Source organism: Callionymus lyra, chromosome 2, assembly GCF_982586985.1.
Source record: "Callionymus lyra chromosome 2, fCalLyr1.hap1.1, whole genome shotgun sequence".
Classification (NCBI taxonomy): Eukaryota; Metazoa; Chordata; class Actinopteri; order Syngnathiformes; family Callionymidae; genus Callionymus; species Callionymus lyra.
This window is the reverse complement of record NC_141819.1, coordinates 44,542,562-44,560,581: the sequence shown is the minus strand read 5'-3', so window position 1 is coordinate 44,560,581 and position 18,020 is coordinate 44,542,562. Positions and strand designations below refer to the sequence as shown.

The 18,020-nt window shown below is 37.7% G+C and overlaps 2 protein-coding genes across 2 annotated transcripts; both read left to right on the top strand.

Annotated features, from left to right (window-relative positions):
* The first annotated feature begins 1,917 nt into the window (after positions 1-1,917).
* On the top strand, positions 1,918-5,969 carry fgf4 (fibroblast growth factor 4). The gene is made up of 3 exons (XM_087783132.1): positions 1,918-2,203; positions 3,693-3,796; positions 5,764-5,969. Exons 1-3 carry the CDS (start codon positions 1,918-1,920, stop codon positions 5,938-5,940), a joined length of 567 nt encoding a protein of 188 aa, XP_087639258.1. The 3' UTR covers positions 5,941-5,969.
* Positions 5,970-12,213: 6,244 nt separating this feature from the next.
* On the top strand, positions 12,214-16,052 carry fgf19 (fibroblast growth factor 19). Its single transcript, XM_087783131.1, has 3 exons — positions 12,214-12,455; positions 12,527-12,630; positions 15,072-16,052. The coding sequence occupies exons 1-3, from the start codon at positions 12,254-12,256 to the stop codon at positions 15,393-15,395; spliced, it is 630 nt and encodes a 209-aa protein (XP_087639257.1). The 5' UTR covers positions 12,214-12,253; the 3' UTR covers positions 15,396-16,052.
* Positions 16,053-18,020: the final 1,968 nt, after the last annotated feature.

Sequence of the window (18,020 nt, the reverse complement as noted above, 5' to 3'; positions counted from 1 at the left end):
GTCCCTATAAGACGAGACATTTCCAGTAAAAAGCCGTCATCAGCAGTTCTTCACCAGTTCTGTGCAACAACACACGGAGGGTCTTCAGTTTAGTGAACGCAGGATTTTTTCATTATAACAGATGATCGAAAAAAACCAACCAACTCCTATTTACAAAGAGTGAGTCAGTCGTATCACATAAATTCTGTATCAGCATTAGTGTATTAGCATTACTTGTTGATACTGTGTTCCAGTCATCTATGAACGTTAAATAATGTTGTCATAGACATCTCTTTCAGAAGTGACATCTAACCATCAAATGTCTGCTGGCGACCAATTCACTTCTTGTGACTAGTTCCATGCACATAAAAACTAGACTAAGAAAAAAGTTTGATTAAGAACCCCATTTGTTTCCAGTTATCTTTAAACAAGTGCAGTGGAGTGTGAACCTTTTTGTGTGTGTATACTAAGTGTACCTAGTTTGGTGGTACAAGAAAAACAAGCAGCTTTCTCTTTTCATTCTGCCTTTTTTGCATTAAAGACAAGAGCACAGTTTCTCTATTCTCGACCCTCACACTCTACATGCACTGCCCCAGCTTTCACCTGTCTCAGGCTCAACCTCTTTAAAGGAACAGTATCACAGGAAGTTACTACTACTACTTACTAGTAGTTAATAGTTTACTAGTTATTATTTAAATTTCATTTCAACGTTGAGGACATTAATTTCAAAACAATGTGTCTTGCTTACTGCAAGTCTTTAATATTGTATATTAACCATATTCCAAAGATTATTATTTGTATGTGCGATGGATGCATAAAACATGGTTAGACACAAAGCAGACAAAAGAAAAAAAATCAAGACTTGGTAAACTACTTTTTTTTTTAGCATATGTAGAAAATATTGTTTTTTAGGTCAAATGTTAATATTAATAATGACAATAAACACATTCCAGTCATCGTTAATATGTAGGATGTTTTCTTTCCCGAGACTTAAGTTATTGTATGTGTACAAGTTTTTTGTAAAGATCAATAAAAAGCAGGATTAAAGTTCAATTTAGTTCACAAGATGGGTTTTAATGAAAATAACAAAAACTTAATTGAAAGGGATGGGAGTTGTATAAGCATTATGTATATATATATATATATATATATATATATATATATATATATATATATATATATATATATATATAAAAAAAAAATTGAGGATCTCTTGTGGAAAGTGGAGAATACATACACAACACTTGGCTGAACCTCAACTATTATCTGCATTTTCTACCTGTAGAAATAAAAAAACTAAAAAAACTCTCCAATAGAAAAAGGACAGTTTTGCTGGACTTGGTTTATTATTAGTTTTCTATAGCTGGGACAGGTGCTGTGGACAAGAAAACCTGCCTTATGTTATTCCAGGGAATTGAATCTCAGCAATAACGTTCCACCTCTGTTGGTTCAGTATATTTTGATTTATCACAAAAATGATACCCATGGAATGATGTTGAATAAACACTTTATTTCCTTCCAACAGTTCTACATTGGGACTTATTTTCATGTGCTTGAATTGGACCCGTGTTTTTTCCTGTTATTGTTCGTTTGTAGAAGTGTCTCCTGTCTGTGTTTCCTTGTTGACATCCTCCCATACATCAGCCCTGATCTTCTGCAGCAACTTTTACTACAATGATGCCTGATAACAACACTATTATTCTGCGTGAATGAAGCCACCAGCCGTGGACCTGTCTAAGTGTGAGCAGTGATGTAATCCGGGACCAGGTATAAATATAGAGGCATGGCTGCTCTGCTTTCACGCAGATCCAGATCCATGTGGACTCAGTGGGCATGAGGTCCAGCGCACCGCGTCGCTGCTGCTGCCGCTGCTTTCTCTTCCTGACCCTCCACTGGAGACGGATCCCCCGGGAGGCCTCGCGCCGAGCCTCGCCGGCCATGAGCTCCATGTCAGCCCTGGTGACCCTTCTGGTTCTGGCCCTGGTGACCCGGCTGGTGGGGTCTTCTCCCCTCATGAACGGGACGGTGGACCGATGGGAGAACCTGTTCTCGCGCTCCCTGAGCCGTCTCCCGGGAGAGAGGCCGGAGGAGATGAGCCGGGACAGGGACTACCTTCTGGGCATCAAGCGGCTGCGGAGACTCTACTGTAACGTGGGGATCGGCTTCCACATCCAGGTGACCCCGGACGGGCGGATCGCCGGGGTCCACAGCGAGAACCGCTACAGTGAGTCCGGACCTCACTGTCATATTGCTTTTTAAAATAAACAACATCACACACTTGAATAACTCCACTTTATATGTGGCTATTGGATTTTCGTTCATTATTAAATGGTCAATTATGTAATAAAAATAGCAATAAGTGCGTATATAACGACGTTCAATTGAACACAATCCAAGCTCTAATTTTAAATAACGGATTCCTACGGCGACTGAAAATGGATTAGAAAACCCAAATACTTATATTTGTATTGAATCTAAATGAAACACAATAATTATATAAATATAAAATATCTTCCGAATTTAAAAAAAAAATTAATTATGAAGAAAATCGTGTATTTAAAATAATTTGGAAATGGTTTCTTACATACATAGAAATGCATTTAAATATATATATATAAATTACAGTATAATAACAAATAAATAACGGTTAAAGTTAACATGGAAATATATCCATTCACTGAGAAAATGTCATTCTAATTTGGAAAACACAAAATAAATCAGTTTAAACAATGAACAGTTCAAATAGCTTATCACAATATAACTAAGTATAACTAAGTTAAAGGACAATTAATTTATAATTCTGAAATTATTTTAAAAAAAAAGATATAAATAGTAAAAAATGATATATATTTTTTTATTTTAACAAATGCAAATTCATAATATTTGAGTCAGCTTCCCATTACAATTGTTTTTCATATGCTTTCTGACTTCATGAAATTGTTTTTAATATCATGTGTTACATTGTAGGATTCCTCTTGTAGGATTCCTACAACTTAGGTTTATTCTTATCCTCACAGAAAAAAAAGATTGATTTTCTAACCCACTTCATTTTGGATTTTATTAAAGAGAAAAACCCAATCTTTGATAGCTTGACCAAAGATGATTTCCACCGCTGGCCCCATATTGAATAGAGAGCTCATCCTCCTCGATGTATACTTATGTATGCACTGCTCTCTGTGTGTTGCTGTGTGTAGATGTGTTTAACCACAGCTGTGATCTAAAGATAGGGCAGAGAGAATATCCATGATGGGGATTTTCAGACAGAGAAAATAACAAATGTATATTTACTGAACACAAGTCTAATACCCCTATCAGGCAGTTGAGAATTCTAGTATTCCAGAATAATAAAGGTGACTATGGAGGCTTTTCAGGAACTCTGTTTATTTCCAGTCATGATACTAAATCCAGGGAAAGTGTCACACTAAATCTCTGACTATTGTCTTCATCATTACACATCTAATCACTAGCTTCACAGAAATCCAAAATCCAAATCCTGCAAAATCTTCATATCACTTAAGTCCCTTAATGAGGATATTTAGTTGTTTATTTGAGAATATTTATGTGTGGATCATCTTTTCCAATCTGTTTACATCACATGCCATAATGTTGTCCTATTGATCACTATAAACAGGTGTGGGAATCACATTAGATTAGAATATTTCAATGACCTTCATGGTAGCCTTATTGACTCAATATGTGTCTTCTGTGTCCAGGTCTTCTGCAGATCTCTCCAGTTGAGAGAGGAGTGGTCACCCTACTTGGTGTCCACAGTGGTCTCTTTGTTGCAATGAACTGGCGAGGAAAGCTCTACGGATCTGTGAGTGTGACTACATGAATAAACCCCCAAATCTAAATGTTGATACTAATATCAAGTTCAAGGGAGAACATTTAATAAATACATTTTGACTTTCTTGATAACTTTAAATACATATGGATTAGAACCGGATCAATATAAGGCTTCAACAATGCTCTTTCAAATGGCCGTTGTTATCATTTTTCATTCCGCAATTATCTTCAGTGGTTGCCACATTGGTACCATCTCTACCTAAACTAATCTGCGTGCTTCACACATTTTTAATGATGCCCACTCTTGTTTGTTAGCCAGTCCTTCAATTTACAACACATCTGAGTTTGGTCTCACTTACTTAGAATCCAAATATTTAAAAGTTGTTTCTCTTACACGCTCATTTCGGACATTGTCTTTCCTTATCACACCCACTTTAAATCGAAGCATCTTCAACTTAAATAGATCGATAGATACATAATGATATATAGCAATGTTTTAATAAAAAAAAACTGTGAAACTGTGTCTTCCTGAATGAGGAACAAAAACAGAGATGACCTAATATGTTTGTTTTTTATGAATAATTGCTGTATTGCTGTGTCTAATTGGAAAAAAAACAATTTCGATCAATAAAGTTCTACCTAACCTAACCTAAGCTAACCTAATGCTTGCATATCATGTTGAAAAGTGGAGCAATAACAGTGTACATTGTTCAGTTTGAGTTTTCAAAAGGTCAATAAAAGTCATTTCCATTGCCAATTCAGCTCATCTGTCTTCATTAATCCTACTCGCTTCTTCTTCTGCATTAAGGCCTTCTTCTGGATTTGTTGACAGTGACTTGGTGTCTTGGTTTTGTTTCTCGGGCAGAGACACTCAAAGTCAACTTGAAGATATAAATAAGAATAATAAAGAACATAAATAACATTGTTCATTAGTACAATGTTTAATAACATTTTACACTGATGCTCCCACATTCCATTTCGCATTTAACACCCTGGTATACTAAGAAAAAGAAACTAAGTAAGTAAGATATTAATAAGCACATTTTATGGTGAACTGTCACTTAGGTCTTTTTTTTTCTTAAATATGAATAGATTGCTTTATTACAATTTGTGTATTGAAGTCAAGTTCATTTAATTTAATCTGTCAAGAATATGAAAAAAATAATTTATTTACGAGAAGGAGGATCAGGTTTGATAAAGACACAGGTGACAAGAATCAGGGCGATCAGATCAGGAGCACATAAGGAAGTAAACAAGATATATATGTGTGTATATATATATATATATATATATATATATATATATATATATATATATATGTCATTTTTCTTCCAAAAAGGATTTTTTTTTTAATAATAGCCTTGTGCTGTGTGGAATTAGTGCTTAGAGTACACCTTTGAGCAGGTATGAGCAGAAAAATAAAGAAACTGGAAAGAGGGAAGCCAAACACTGTTTGAAATAACGATCAAAAATTAGATCAAAGGTGTGAATCAAGTTGTTCATGACTTTGCGGGAGACATTTAAGGTGATAAATGAAGTGAATATGTAAATAAAGACATACAATAATTTGCATTATGATAAAATAAATCCAGAATTGGTCGTTCTTCGTCCAAAGTTGAAGCATTTCAAAATTCAAGTTTAATGTGAAGCGATGAGTGATACGTAAAAGTCACTGTGTGTGTCCTCATTCCCAGAATAAAAGACAAAAGCTCGAATCCATCTTTGAATTCATGCTTCCTCCGTCACAAAGGATTGCAACACAATCACAGCCTGGCGTCCCGAGACCTTTCCCTGTCGCACCATTCATCAGTTCACTTTCTATTTCTCCTGAAAATGTCCCATACAATAGCCTTGTGAATGATTGTTTGATAGAAATCAATTTTACAATGGGAAATTTCAATTCCCCTTTTGTAAACGAAAATTCTATCATCATTGTTTGCACTCACTAAACGATCAACATCCTGAAATAATAATCTGTCTTTTCTCTCTGTCCGCCAGTTACACTACAACCACGAGTGTAAGTTCAGAGAAAAGCTCCTCGCCAACAACTATAACGCCTATGAGTCGGCCACCTTCCCTAGGATGTTCATCGGCCTGAGCAAAAGCGGAAAGACAAAACGAGGAAACCGAGTCTCGCCTGCCATGACAGTGACACATTTCTTGCCAAGAATCTAGAGGCATCATAAATAGCCGTGACAGGAAGGAGATGGACAAGAAGGCAAAATGCACTTTCACTCTGAGCCCTTTGTAAGTCTCTCATATTTGACTTTTTAATTTGACATTTTCCTCTTATTATTTATTAGTGTTTTCATTGTGCCTGTTTTGTATTTTCTTTTTAAAAAGTTTTTGTAATCCTTGTAAATGTGGGGTGAAAATGCAACTCACTAAACTTGTACCTCTTTTATAATTTATTTGAAGCTTCTGAATAACAACCTTTTATTTAAAGTGAATATCATTACTTGATGACTTCAAGCTATATAACACTGTTGCGTCCTAGTCTGTGTTTTGTGTGTTAAGGGTGTTGGTGACGGCGCTGCACTCCGCCAGACTAATTGAAGCAGTATCGTTTTACTGTTAGTGAGAGAGCGAGGGAGAGAGATTGACTGGACGGTCAATGAACATCCTCCTCTGTTCTGTTTTTAGGCCTGCCATGGGGGGTTAACTTTGAACTTTTCTGCCATCAATCTCAGTCACATCTATCAGTGAGCCGCAGCACAGTGACATCGTCTTTGACATTATTCTTTAAGTAGGTAATTTTGGAGTTTAACAGCAAGGTCAATGTCATACAATGTAACAGAGAATCTGGCGCCTTGACAGTAGCAGCCTATTTTTAGTTTTGTTCTGATTTTCTGCTCACTCTTGAACTCAAAGTCAAATAAGTGTAAACAGTTATATTATACTAAACAGCAAGTATTTGGATTAGAACATGGATATGGTAGTTTTAACTCTAGAGTGAATTATATGGTGTGAACATATGAAGGTAATTAATCTAGCCGGACAAAATCCATCCAACTGAATCCAACGTTTATGCGGTTCACCCAACACTAAACTGTCTTTTTGAGAATGTTCTTCCAATGTTCAAGCATATACTAAAGCAGAATCTATCAGATAAGACATGGATAACTACACTTGTTGGTCACGCTGTAAATTATTCAATTGATTTAGAAATTCTAGATGAACTAGACTAAACTAAAGATTGCTAGATTGGTCAGTTAGTTAAAGGGCAACAAATGTGAAAACCCATCTCATCATGATGAAGTTTTGAAGTTATTATTAAGTTATTACTTGACAAGTAATAGTTCTTACTGGCTGAGGTTATGAGAGCGAAGTCTATTATGACATAATAATGGGCTTCACTCCTCTTTCAGCAGTGACAAACCTTGATGTGTTTTCAGTGGGCGGGGCTTAAGCACATTTTCTAACGTAAATATTTAAATGAAAAGAGAGTTTTACACAAACAGACTCATACTGAAGTACAATCGAGGTCCACAATCTATTTAAGAGAGACTTGCATCAAAACAATAGTTGCCCTTTAACCAAATCATGCAATAGGTCAGTTCAGAAACATAGTGATGTAATTCTTAATTTCATTCACAAAGTGCTCTGCAAATATAAATGACTTACTTACTATTCTACATTGATATAAAGAAGAAGACAGCAGTCGTAGTCCCAAACTACAAAACAGAGTCCTTTCCTGCCTTCTTTTTCACCTCTGTGAGAAACTGAGCAGAGCTTTAAGCCATGTTGTCCTAGTTGTGCCTTGTCACGTTCCAGCTATCTTTACCCCCTGATTTACTTTTAGAAAGGATAATCACGGGGGAAATATTCACAGACAGCTGTTGCACTTCAATATATGCTTGGGCTGGTAACCCTATATTTTCTGTACATGTTTTGTGAATATAACCTTTATATTGATGGCAATGGTGTTCCCTCCCAGGAAGGGATGGCTAATAAAATGTATAGCGCTGTAGTGTGTCTGAGCTGCACATTTAGGATTCAAACTGAGCTCATAGGTCATTCCACCTGTGTAGGGCTGACAGATCAGCAGGGCAGCTTTGGTTTCTGTGCTCGAGCCTAGCAGACATGCTGACAGACAAACAAATATCATGCAAATCAGCAGTTTGCAATGTGTCGTGACTTCAAGCTATGACCACTGTCCAGAGTTTTCTGATGTTGAGACAGATCGAGACTGTTGGTTGTATCATGTACGCCTGAGACCATCGGGGTAATGATTGTTGCTCACAGCTGGCACTCTGGTATTTCTGCTTTGCATCGAATGCATTAGTCCCCTCGGTCCCTGACGCAGATACGTCCATCTACTCCAGCTGCACATTTGACTGTTCATGTCCAGGTCTGACTGCGGCAGATCCATTTTGTCAATGACAGTCAATGGAAGTCTTAAGTCCCATCCCACTGTTGTTGAAACTTCTCATCCGTGTCAATATCCGTTTCACTCAGTTTCTTACAAAGGATTTATAGTCTTGAATATAATCAATAATGTATCAGATTGAATTTGTCTTCTTTCTTCACTGTCAAGTTCCATTATGCAGTATTGTCAAAAAACATATTTTTACTGTTAAAGCTTTCAGCATTTCCTACTCTATCGTGTGGTGTTCAGAAGTAAAACTCATAGCAAATAATTCAGGGGGACAGGGTCTTTTCCAGGTACTCAAGATTGATCAATGGTCTCAAATAAAAGCTGGTGGTCAGGTCAGACATCGGCTATCAAGTGTCTTACTTACGCCTTGCCACCTCCTCTCTTCTCTACTTTGCAGTGATAAGGTGAAATTGTTTTAAAAAATGAAGAAACAGAATGTTTTTTATCTTATAACAAGGTGTTACAGTTTTCTTAATGAATATTCGTCCTGACCTAACAACCTTACCTTGTGCAGTTATTTTAGATTCTTTTTTTTTTCTATGACCAAGCAGAGATTATTTTGTATTGAATTTTGTAGGTCTTTATTGACAAGATCCATTTTTTACACGGAAAATAAAATGTATACATATGTATCAGGGAAGTTGACTGTGATGTTTTTGATGATGTTTTTCTTTGTGACTGTCATGATATATCAAGTCAAGTCAAGCGGTTTTACAAATATTTTTTATACAGAATTTCTTTCATGAGTTTCCTGTAGTTTTATATTCGGCAGCATGAAAGATGAAACTGTATGTGCCATGCACTTATTTAAATCCACTGTAAGATATTTTGACAATAAATCATCATTTAAAACTACTTTCTTCATTTTTGCGTTATGACAAATAATAACGTTCTCCCACATTCTACTTGTTAAGAACAAGTGCAATTGTTGTTTTAATGATTACATTTTACACATGTACATATGGTAGGAGCATCAGAGTTTCTTTTTGTGCTGCATTTCTCTTGAACTACTTGTTGGAATAAGCTAACATAATATTTTAGTCATTGGTTTTCCCTTTATGTATATAATTACAAAGACCAGAGCAATTACAATATTTGTGAAAAGTTGGCTCAATGGAGAATAATATGTAATATTATCTTTCTTTTTTGGAATCAGTGAGTAAACTGACCTGTAAGGAACACAAGAGTTGCCTCAAACTGGAATGTAACCAACGGCCTCTAACCAATGCACCACTACTCTCTCAATGGAAATCAATCGGAAAATCCGTACTTGTTATTGTGTCCCTAACAAACAAAAATATATCCATGTGTTCAAAAGAGTAATTTTTTTAAACATGAATTTTAAGAGGTAAAATATAAAATTTATATTTAAATGCTAAATGTGTTGAAATAATCTAAGAGGAACTTTGTCAGTAATGAGGCTTGTCTGTCAAACATGATTGAAGTTTGTTAAAGTGACAGCACAATAAACCACAAAAGCAAAATTTGTGAAAGGTCACAATATAATTAGATTTGCTATCTAAAAACAATAACCATTAGTAATTGTTTTTCTTTATTATTTTGTAGAGCATCATCCATGTTTCACTAAATTGCTTTTATCAACTTGTGTCAGGCAAACGTTCAAAATGAAGGCTGCTTGGAAGGACATCCAAGGGTCTTTGCCTCACAACAATACTGGCTTTTTCTTCTTGAGAAAGAGTGTATTTAAAATGCTGTGTGACAGTTTTGATGATGAGTGCGTATCTAAAATCTGTCAACAAAATCATTCAAGAAACCAAAAAAAAAAACTTTCATCTGGACCAACACACAGTTCAATCTAATAAAACAATGGCTGACTCTGATTCCCTGTCACAAATCCCAGTATTCCAATAATTGATTGTCTTTAACGAAAGATTTTGACCAAAGTGAGATTTTGCTGCTCTAGGGCAGCAGCTCAAAATGTTAAACTTGAGTTAGGGTTTTTGCTAGGCCAACATGTACTGGAGCATTGGTTCAACAAACATCTTCTGAGAACTGAAATAGTTTCTACGGTGAGAGAACAGCAATAGTCTTGGCCAGTGTCCCACGGTCAACCCACAGTCCGGACAGCTTTTCTTACTGCAATTGGGGCAAGAGTCTCTGGTCTGGATTCCATTCCCAGATTAATGGTCAGGCTGAAAAAGAGCTAACCATGAGCTGTAGGTAACACTACACCAAAGTTATTTAACTGTCAGCCTTCAGGCTATATTGGCTCCACAGATTTTAGTTGGAGCACCAAAACTAATTCAAATCATATTATTATGATTTTTGGTTTATTAGCTCCTCTGTAAGTGCACGGGGCAACTGCAAGTGTAAGCAAGTCAATGTGGGTTCATGAGAATGTAACCTGTGGAGCCACCTGAGGATTCTCTCAGGAAGCAGTTTTAACAAACCTGGTGTTCAAACCAGAAGCGTGGAGGATTCAGCTCTGACCTGTCATATTCTAGAAAGAAGGGTTAAAGGTTAGTTTAATTAACCCTCAGTCAAATGTGATTCGTGCATGATAATATAAAAATGCTTTTTAATGAAAAACAAAACATGATTCACTATGGCAACAGGTCCAATGCCGTTTTGCTTTTTCTACTTCTCCCTGGTTTAGATGAGTGCAGACAGTAAGCAAAAATAAGCCCAAATTTAAAATGTTGTGTCACTGAATGAGAATCAATTGATCTTGTATGTTTATTCCAAGGGCTAAGATAGATTTGAAGTGTATAGGAGTCATTCCAGTGTAATAAACAGCAACAATATAAATGTAACAGAGTTTGAACTTGAACAGTAAAAGCAAAACATTTTTCTAAAATGACAAATCAAATGCTTTGAGAGAGACCAAACTAGTCTATTTTGGAAAGGGAACTAGACCATGTTAACCATGTTATCACCGGGTCAAGGTGAACAGAAGGCCAGAAAACAAAAGAGTTTGAGATATCCCTTGTGTTGTCACTATGACCCTGAGATAACACAAGGGTTTTGGTTAGGAACTATTCTTTTCAACAAACAAATTGTACTGCATGGGAAAGTGGCTTATGTGACCCGGAATGTAAATTTGAACTTCAATGCAATTCTGTCTTTAAGCATTATAGAATGAATTGCATCCTTATATCTAATATCTAATTTCACCTGATAATACAAATGTCTGTTTATGATTCTTAATTCAAAATCATAAAATCATAAAATACTACAACAAAGGGATTTCTATATCTACACCATAAAAGTAAATATCATCAAATTGTGGACAGAACATTACATTGATGATAAAGTTAATCTGACAAAATTGGACTGATGTATGAGTGACTTTTAATGAATGGGAGTGTAACGTTCTGAATTCCAGGAATTGTGATAAATTGACTTGACATAACGATTTAATATGTGGTGAACTTGTAAATCTGGGATGGTATGGCTGCTTCGTTATGTCCTGTCACATGACTGACGGAGGGATTAAGTATCATTAAACCATGTTTTAATGAAGAAAGGGGGCGTTAATGATAGTTCCAATTCTGCATTTTCTAATTCTTTTGACAGAGTTGCCATCGTGTGGAATGAGGGAGTATTGCATCCAAATATGGTTTAAATTATATAGGTGTTTTTATTTTATTTATCATTTATCAAGTTATTTTCTGTTATTGAGAGAAAAGTATATTTTCTGATCTTTGAACAGATGGTTGTTATCTTAATTAATATCTTTGTTTAGAAAAAATTAATGATTGAACATCATAGTACACAGTTGCATTGCCAATAAACATTACCAGAGAGACTTAAGTTAAGCTCACAAAAGTTATTCAAACCATTGAATATGAACCAGCAACTCCCTATTTTTCAGCATTTATATGTGCTTTTGACATTTTTTTGTGATGCTGGTCAACACACACTCCTCTAAAGCAACGAAACAACATGCCGCCATTGCTGCCATGTCCTGCTTAGTAAATATTGCTCTAGCAAAAGAGGGGGAGTGGAGAACAACCATGTCGTTGGATGTCATGCAGGGGTGTGTTATGGTCTGCTTCTGAGAACTGTATTCGAGAAAGAGGGTTATCAGCAGCAGATAAGAGCAATGTTTAAAGCCTGATAGAGTCTCCACACAAGATTTATACAACCATGCGTCCACCAACATTTTGTATTATGAGTTGTCTTTACGCAGCTGGATTTTGTATGCCACTCTTGGATCAGGATCCACACATTTCTAACGGCTGGGATCAGGTGGTCCGGCTCAGGCACTTGTTTGCAGTCAGAGCAGGACTGCATCTACTGATGGGCAGAAATGGAGAGATCCAGGGCTCTGCAGACCAACATATGTACAGTAAGTGTGAAGTTGGCAGACAATGTGCACAAAGGAATGAAAAACTGACTGTAAGAACCATCTGAAACAAGGCCTGTTGGAGATCCGTCCAGTGGGTCCAGGTTGTGTTGCCATCAAAGGAGTTGCTGCTGCAAGATACCTATGCATGGAGGCAAATGGGAGACTGTACTCATCGGTAAGAAAAATTTGATGGTTGATTAGACTTGGCCTCATGTTATTTGTTTAAAAAAGCTACGTAAAGGATTGTCTTTCATTAAATATTATTACATAGAAGATCTAAACTTTTACTTTAAATATTTTTGGTTTATTTTAAACAGTCAAATGTGTCAGTGAACCTTTGTATTTTCTTATAAAAAACAGCCAATGGTCAACTATTATATAACAACAGTCTATTTACCATTTGACTCGTCAGCACTTTTAAATACATACAAAAGAAACAGGTTAAAAAGTGCAAAAATGAAAATGTAAACTTGTGCTCAGGTCAGACTACAAGATTTTAGACTTGAGTCTGGTGTTGATTCTAGGAATTAAACTTCTATTTAAACAGCAGTTACATAGGTCTTTATTCTCTGAGCATTTTTCTGAACACCTTTAAATGAAAATACTTTTATATATTGACAGATGCTGTTGACTCATTCTCACATGTACACATAATAATTGACACTTTGTGTTGGTAAGTGATAAATAACTTAAGACCATTATTAAGAATTCTATGGAGTGTAATGAAAAGCAGTGACAAAAAAACACATTCTGTGGATTTAAGAAAATTGATCTTGGACATCTATTGTTCTCATCAGTATGTGTCTGTTTGCAATAAATCTCTTTAAATTATATATATATACTGTATATATTTACATTAGAAAATGAGTTTGAGCATCACTCATTGAAAAAACTTTGTTTTTCTTGAGATCTTGGGACTTATTGAAACATTTCACATTAGTAGCTCTTTAAGTGTGGGGATGTAGAAATACTAAAATGTGTAACGATGGTATTGGTGTTGTAAATATTTGAGATGAATTGGCTTGGCTAGATTGCGTATGTGCTTGATTTTGTTTTAATGTGTGTTGTTTTATTTTTGAAGCGATAATATTTGTGTGCATATGTGTCTCTGGGATTGGACAAGCAGAAAAAATAAAATATATCTGAAGTCACAGGGGTGCAATAAACTGCAACTGTATTAATGGCAGAACAAAACAACAAATCAATGTTCAAACAGAAATGATTCAGTCAAAAAAAAAAAAATACAGTTTTATTCGTTTTTTTTGTCAAATAAGTGACTTAAAACAATGTAAGCTGTTAACACATTTTCTGGAATTATCTGCACATAGATGTAGATGAAATATTGACTGGAACAGCATTTGAATTTTATCTTGACAGAAAATGGTTTCCAACAGGTTTTCTTTCTGATAGCAGTTCCTTTATAGGCAAGAATGTGTATTCTGGAAACACAAACCTTTAGTGCAACAGAATTATCTGCTTGTTCTGAATTGTTTACGATACCCATACAATATTGTAACATTGCTGGTTAGATCCCTGGGTGGGACTATTAAGTGGCAACTAGCTTGGTAACCAGAGTGGGCTTGCTGACATTCTGCTTCCTTATTTAAAAACTGTGAAATAAATATTGTTCTGGTTATTGGGGTATTGTCTTTATCCTGGTTAAGGTTTGGTGTCTGACTTTACTCATTATAGAATCACACACCGAGATGTACTTGGTCTTTTCTAAACCTGCAAATATCAAACAATTTTTTGCTCTTTCAGATCAAATGTATTTTACAGCTAGCAATTTACTTTTTTAATACATTTTAATATTTTCTCATTTTAATGTTTTAAAAGCTACTTATGTTCATAAGCTGTTGTGTGCACAGCAGTCAGTCATTCAGTCTATCATCTAGTCAACCTTTGCACGCAGTAGTACAGGATAGGATGTTTGCGAAGAGAAAAGCTGAATGAAGAGCGCAGCAACAACAACCTTGACCTCTGACTAGCTTTGCAGCCAAGACAAACATCCGTCCAAGAACTGCCTTTTTACATGGCCTTTGTCCATGTGCTGCACTCAAGTAGCTTTATACAATCCTAAGCTTTTTAAAACATATAAATGTTTTACGTTAACTACATGAATTGTTTTGGTCCCCAACAAGGTTTGTATTACTTCCAGTAAATATTATTTGACTTCATTATTCCTGGTCAGCATCTGGGAATCTTTGCTTTTGATTGTGGTCACAGGTATCGATCTACTATGATTGGCTTATCCTAATGGGACTAAAGAATGAATATAATATCTTAATAAGATGTAGTCTGTAAGTAAAGGGGCTGGACCATAAACTTTAGTTGATTAACCGGGGGGTGGGCACAATTTAGGGTCATGAAAAACAATGTATGCTGAATGGTGTCTGCTTTTGATAACATTTGAAAAGCATTTGTGAACATCTTTCATTATTCCAAGTTCATCTGGAACCAAGTTAACTTTTCTAACCAGGTCAGTAGTTCACCTCCTAATTTATTTGATGCTGTAATAAACACTGCAACGATGCTGATAAACCTAAAAATGATTCAAATGTCAGGACATTAAAAATACTAATCTTGCACTTTTGTCTGTCTGTCCTGCCCATACAGCTACTCTATGGAAAGGATGACTGCATCTTCAAGGAGGAGATCTTACCAGATGGCTATAACATCTACACTTCCCATAAACACCAGGTTTTGCTCAGTCTTGGGAACCAGCATCTCAGGCAGCAGAATCCAGACAGAGGCCTCTCCGCTTTCGCACGGTTCCTTCCCAGGATCAGCACTGTGGGTCATAGTAACTCCCCTCCAGCACCAACAACTCAGAGCCAGCTGGCTCAGAGCACAAAACAACCAGAGGAAGATCTAGACCTCATGAATCCCTTTGGAAAACTATCTCAGATCATCCACAGTCCTAGTTTCAATAAAAGATGAGGCCGCAGGAGTGAGACACATCTGTAAATGTTTTCAGGAAGAATCAGGGCTCAAACCAACCTGGACAGCTGAAGAGTGGCCACTTCCACAGGGTCTTGTATTGGAAACTAGTGTTTGTGTAGACACCCCCATTGCACTATGGGTACAGCTGTGCACACCAGCAAAACTATTAGACTCTGGGATTGAAAACCTCTTTAAGTCCCATGCAAAGTGTCTCGGGACAGATATGAAGCCTATACTGGACGATCTAAAGGATCCCCAAAAATGAACTGAGGGGATAGGTGCCTTATCCAGTAATATAACATTTTTCATTTCCATGTTAGTCAAAACAGGTCAAAGATAATGATGAAAACCATTGTAATATTTCATATGTATATATTGTTTATTATTATGTATTTATAAATGTGTTGTAATATTTTACTTTATAGTCACTTGGGTGTGTCAGTGGGTGTGTATATGTGTTTCTGTAAGGCCTGTATGACAGCACCAGTTCTTAGTTAAAATCTAAGTGGGCTGTTTCATTATGGCAAATTTCAGTTGATTCTCAAATGCTCCCAGAGCTATGCTCAATCATTCACATCTATTCCTCAACAAGTACATGGGCAATATTGCGAAAAACAAACAGGTTTGGATTACAAATAAAATGAATGACATGTGTGTGACAAAGTCTTGTGGCCTTATTTTACATGTATTCACTTTGCTTCCCAACCTCTTCCCTCTTTCAAGTCAGGGACGATCTTGATTGTCTATTGTTCTGAGCCCAACATCCATTCAGTCCAGTGACCATTTTGTGAGTGTGATCAGCAGTGGCTGACGACATTTGTTTGGCGTTCCAGGCGCTGGATGTGATTACCAGGATAGTGTTAACCCTAGAAATATAAGGATGAGGAACAAGGAACATTATTAACAATAAAGATGATTTCAAATTGTGACATAAAGCTTTGTGATGGGGTGTGGGGCAGCGCTCTCCTGTGCTTGATAAAAAAAAATCGGCGGTGGTTTGGATTTCTGCTCATTTCTTATAAGGATTTCTTTATCTACCAGGGAACACTTTTTCAACCATGCAAAATCAGCTGTTAAAAAAAACACACTTAATTATAGTAACATATTTTAATGTTATACAACAACAATAATAATAACAGGAACCAAGTCCACCTTCAGTCACAGTACACTCCTCTGGTGCAGAGACAGACTGTGACCACCACAAAGTCATGTATCAGACTCCTGTACTCTTCCTCGCTGTTGTCCCTGATCCAACAATGGCAGTGTTGTCAGTGTGATAGCCCAGTGTGCTGTCACAATGTTGATTTTTACTTTTTTTATTTACATGTTAAATGTATGTGCCTTATGGCTGAGTCAAAATATGATGTTTCAAAGGTAGGCGTATTATTTTATTTTTTGAGCAGCAGGGGGCAGGATGATAATGTGCCGGGCACTGACCAAAGTATTACCACAGAGCGGGTCGCGTTGTGGCCTCTTTCTGTCCAACACAGTCGTGGAGGAAAGAATTAACGTGTCCATCTCATTTTCATGGTACATAAGACGGTACATAAGAATGCGAGCGCGGAGCAAGATCGGAGATGCCAACCTGGTCAAGAAACTGAATACTCTTGCGAGTTCTTCCGGGTAAAGATGCTCCTTATCTGTGGGAAGAACCCGCCATTCAATCATCCCCAGCCGCGCACCTGCCAGCGTCTGTCAAGACAAAACAGAGGACACGTACCAAAACGGAAACACAACTTCAAAATAAAACAGGAAGGAACATAAACATGACAGTACCCCCCCCCCTCTAGGTAGCGCCTCCAGGCGTTCTACCCGGTCTTTCCGGGTGCTCCCGGTAAAAGTCACGGAGGAGGGAGAGGTCCAGGATGAGTGAGCGGGAGATCCAGGAGCGCTCCTCTGGACCGTAGCCCTCCCAGTCCACTAGGTACTGGAAGCCCCGACCTCTGCGGCGAACCTCCAGGATCTTGTGGACTCTGTACGCGGGGTGATCGTCAATGATGAGAGGAGGAGGTGGAGGCTCGGCTGGCGCACTGAGAGGACTGGTGGTGACAGGCTTCAGGAGAGAGACGTGGAAGGTGGGGTGGACTTTGAGCGACGGAGGGAGCTTGAGGCGCATGGCAGTGGGATTTATGATCCTCTCGATCTCAAAAGGCCCCACGAACCTGGGAGACAGCTTGCGTGATTCCACAGGAAGGGGGAGGTCCCGGGTGGACAACCAGACCTTCTGGCCAGGTGAGTACCTTGGCGCTGGCACACAGTGCTTGTCAGCGAGACGTCGATTCCTTGTGGCGGTGCAGGACAAGGCCGCCCTGGTCTGGTGCCAGACAGACCGACAACGTCGTAGGTGGGCCCGAACTGAGGGAACCGCTGCCTCCCTCTCCTGAGAGGGGAAGAGAGGTGGTTGATACCCGTAAGCCGCCATGAATGGTGACCTCCCAGTGGCAGATGACGTCAGGGAGTTGTGAGAATACTCCACCCAGGGGATGTGCTGACACCAGGAGGCAGGGTGACGAGCCGACACGCAGCGTAGTGCTGATTCCAGGTCCTGGTTGGCCCGTTCCGTCTGTCCGTTGCTCTGCGGATGGTAGCCTGACGAAAGGCTAACCTTAGCCCCCAGGGATC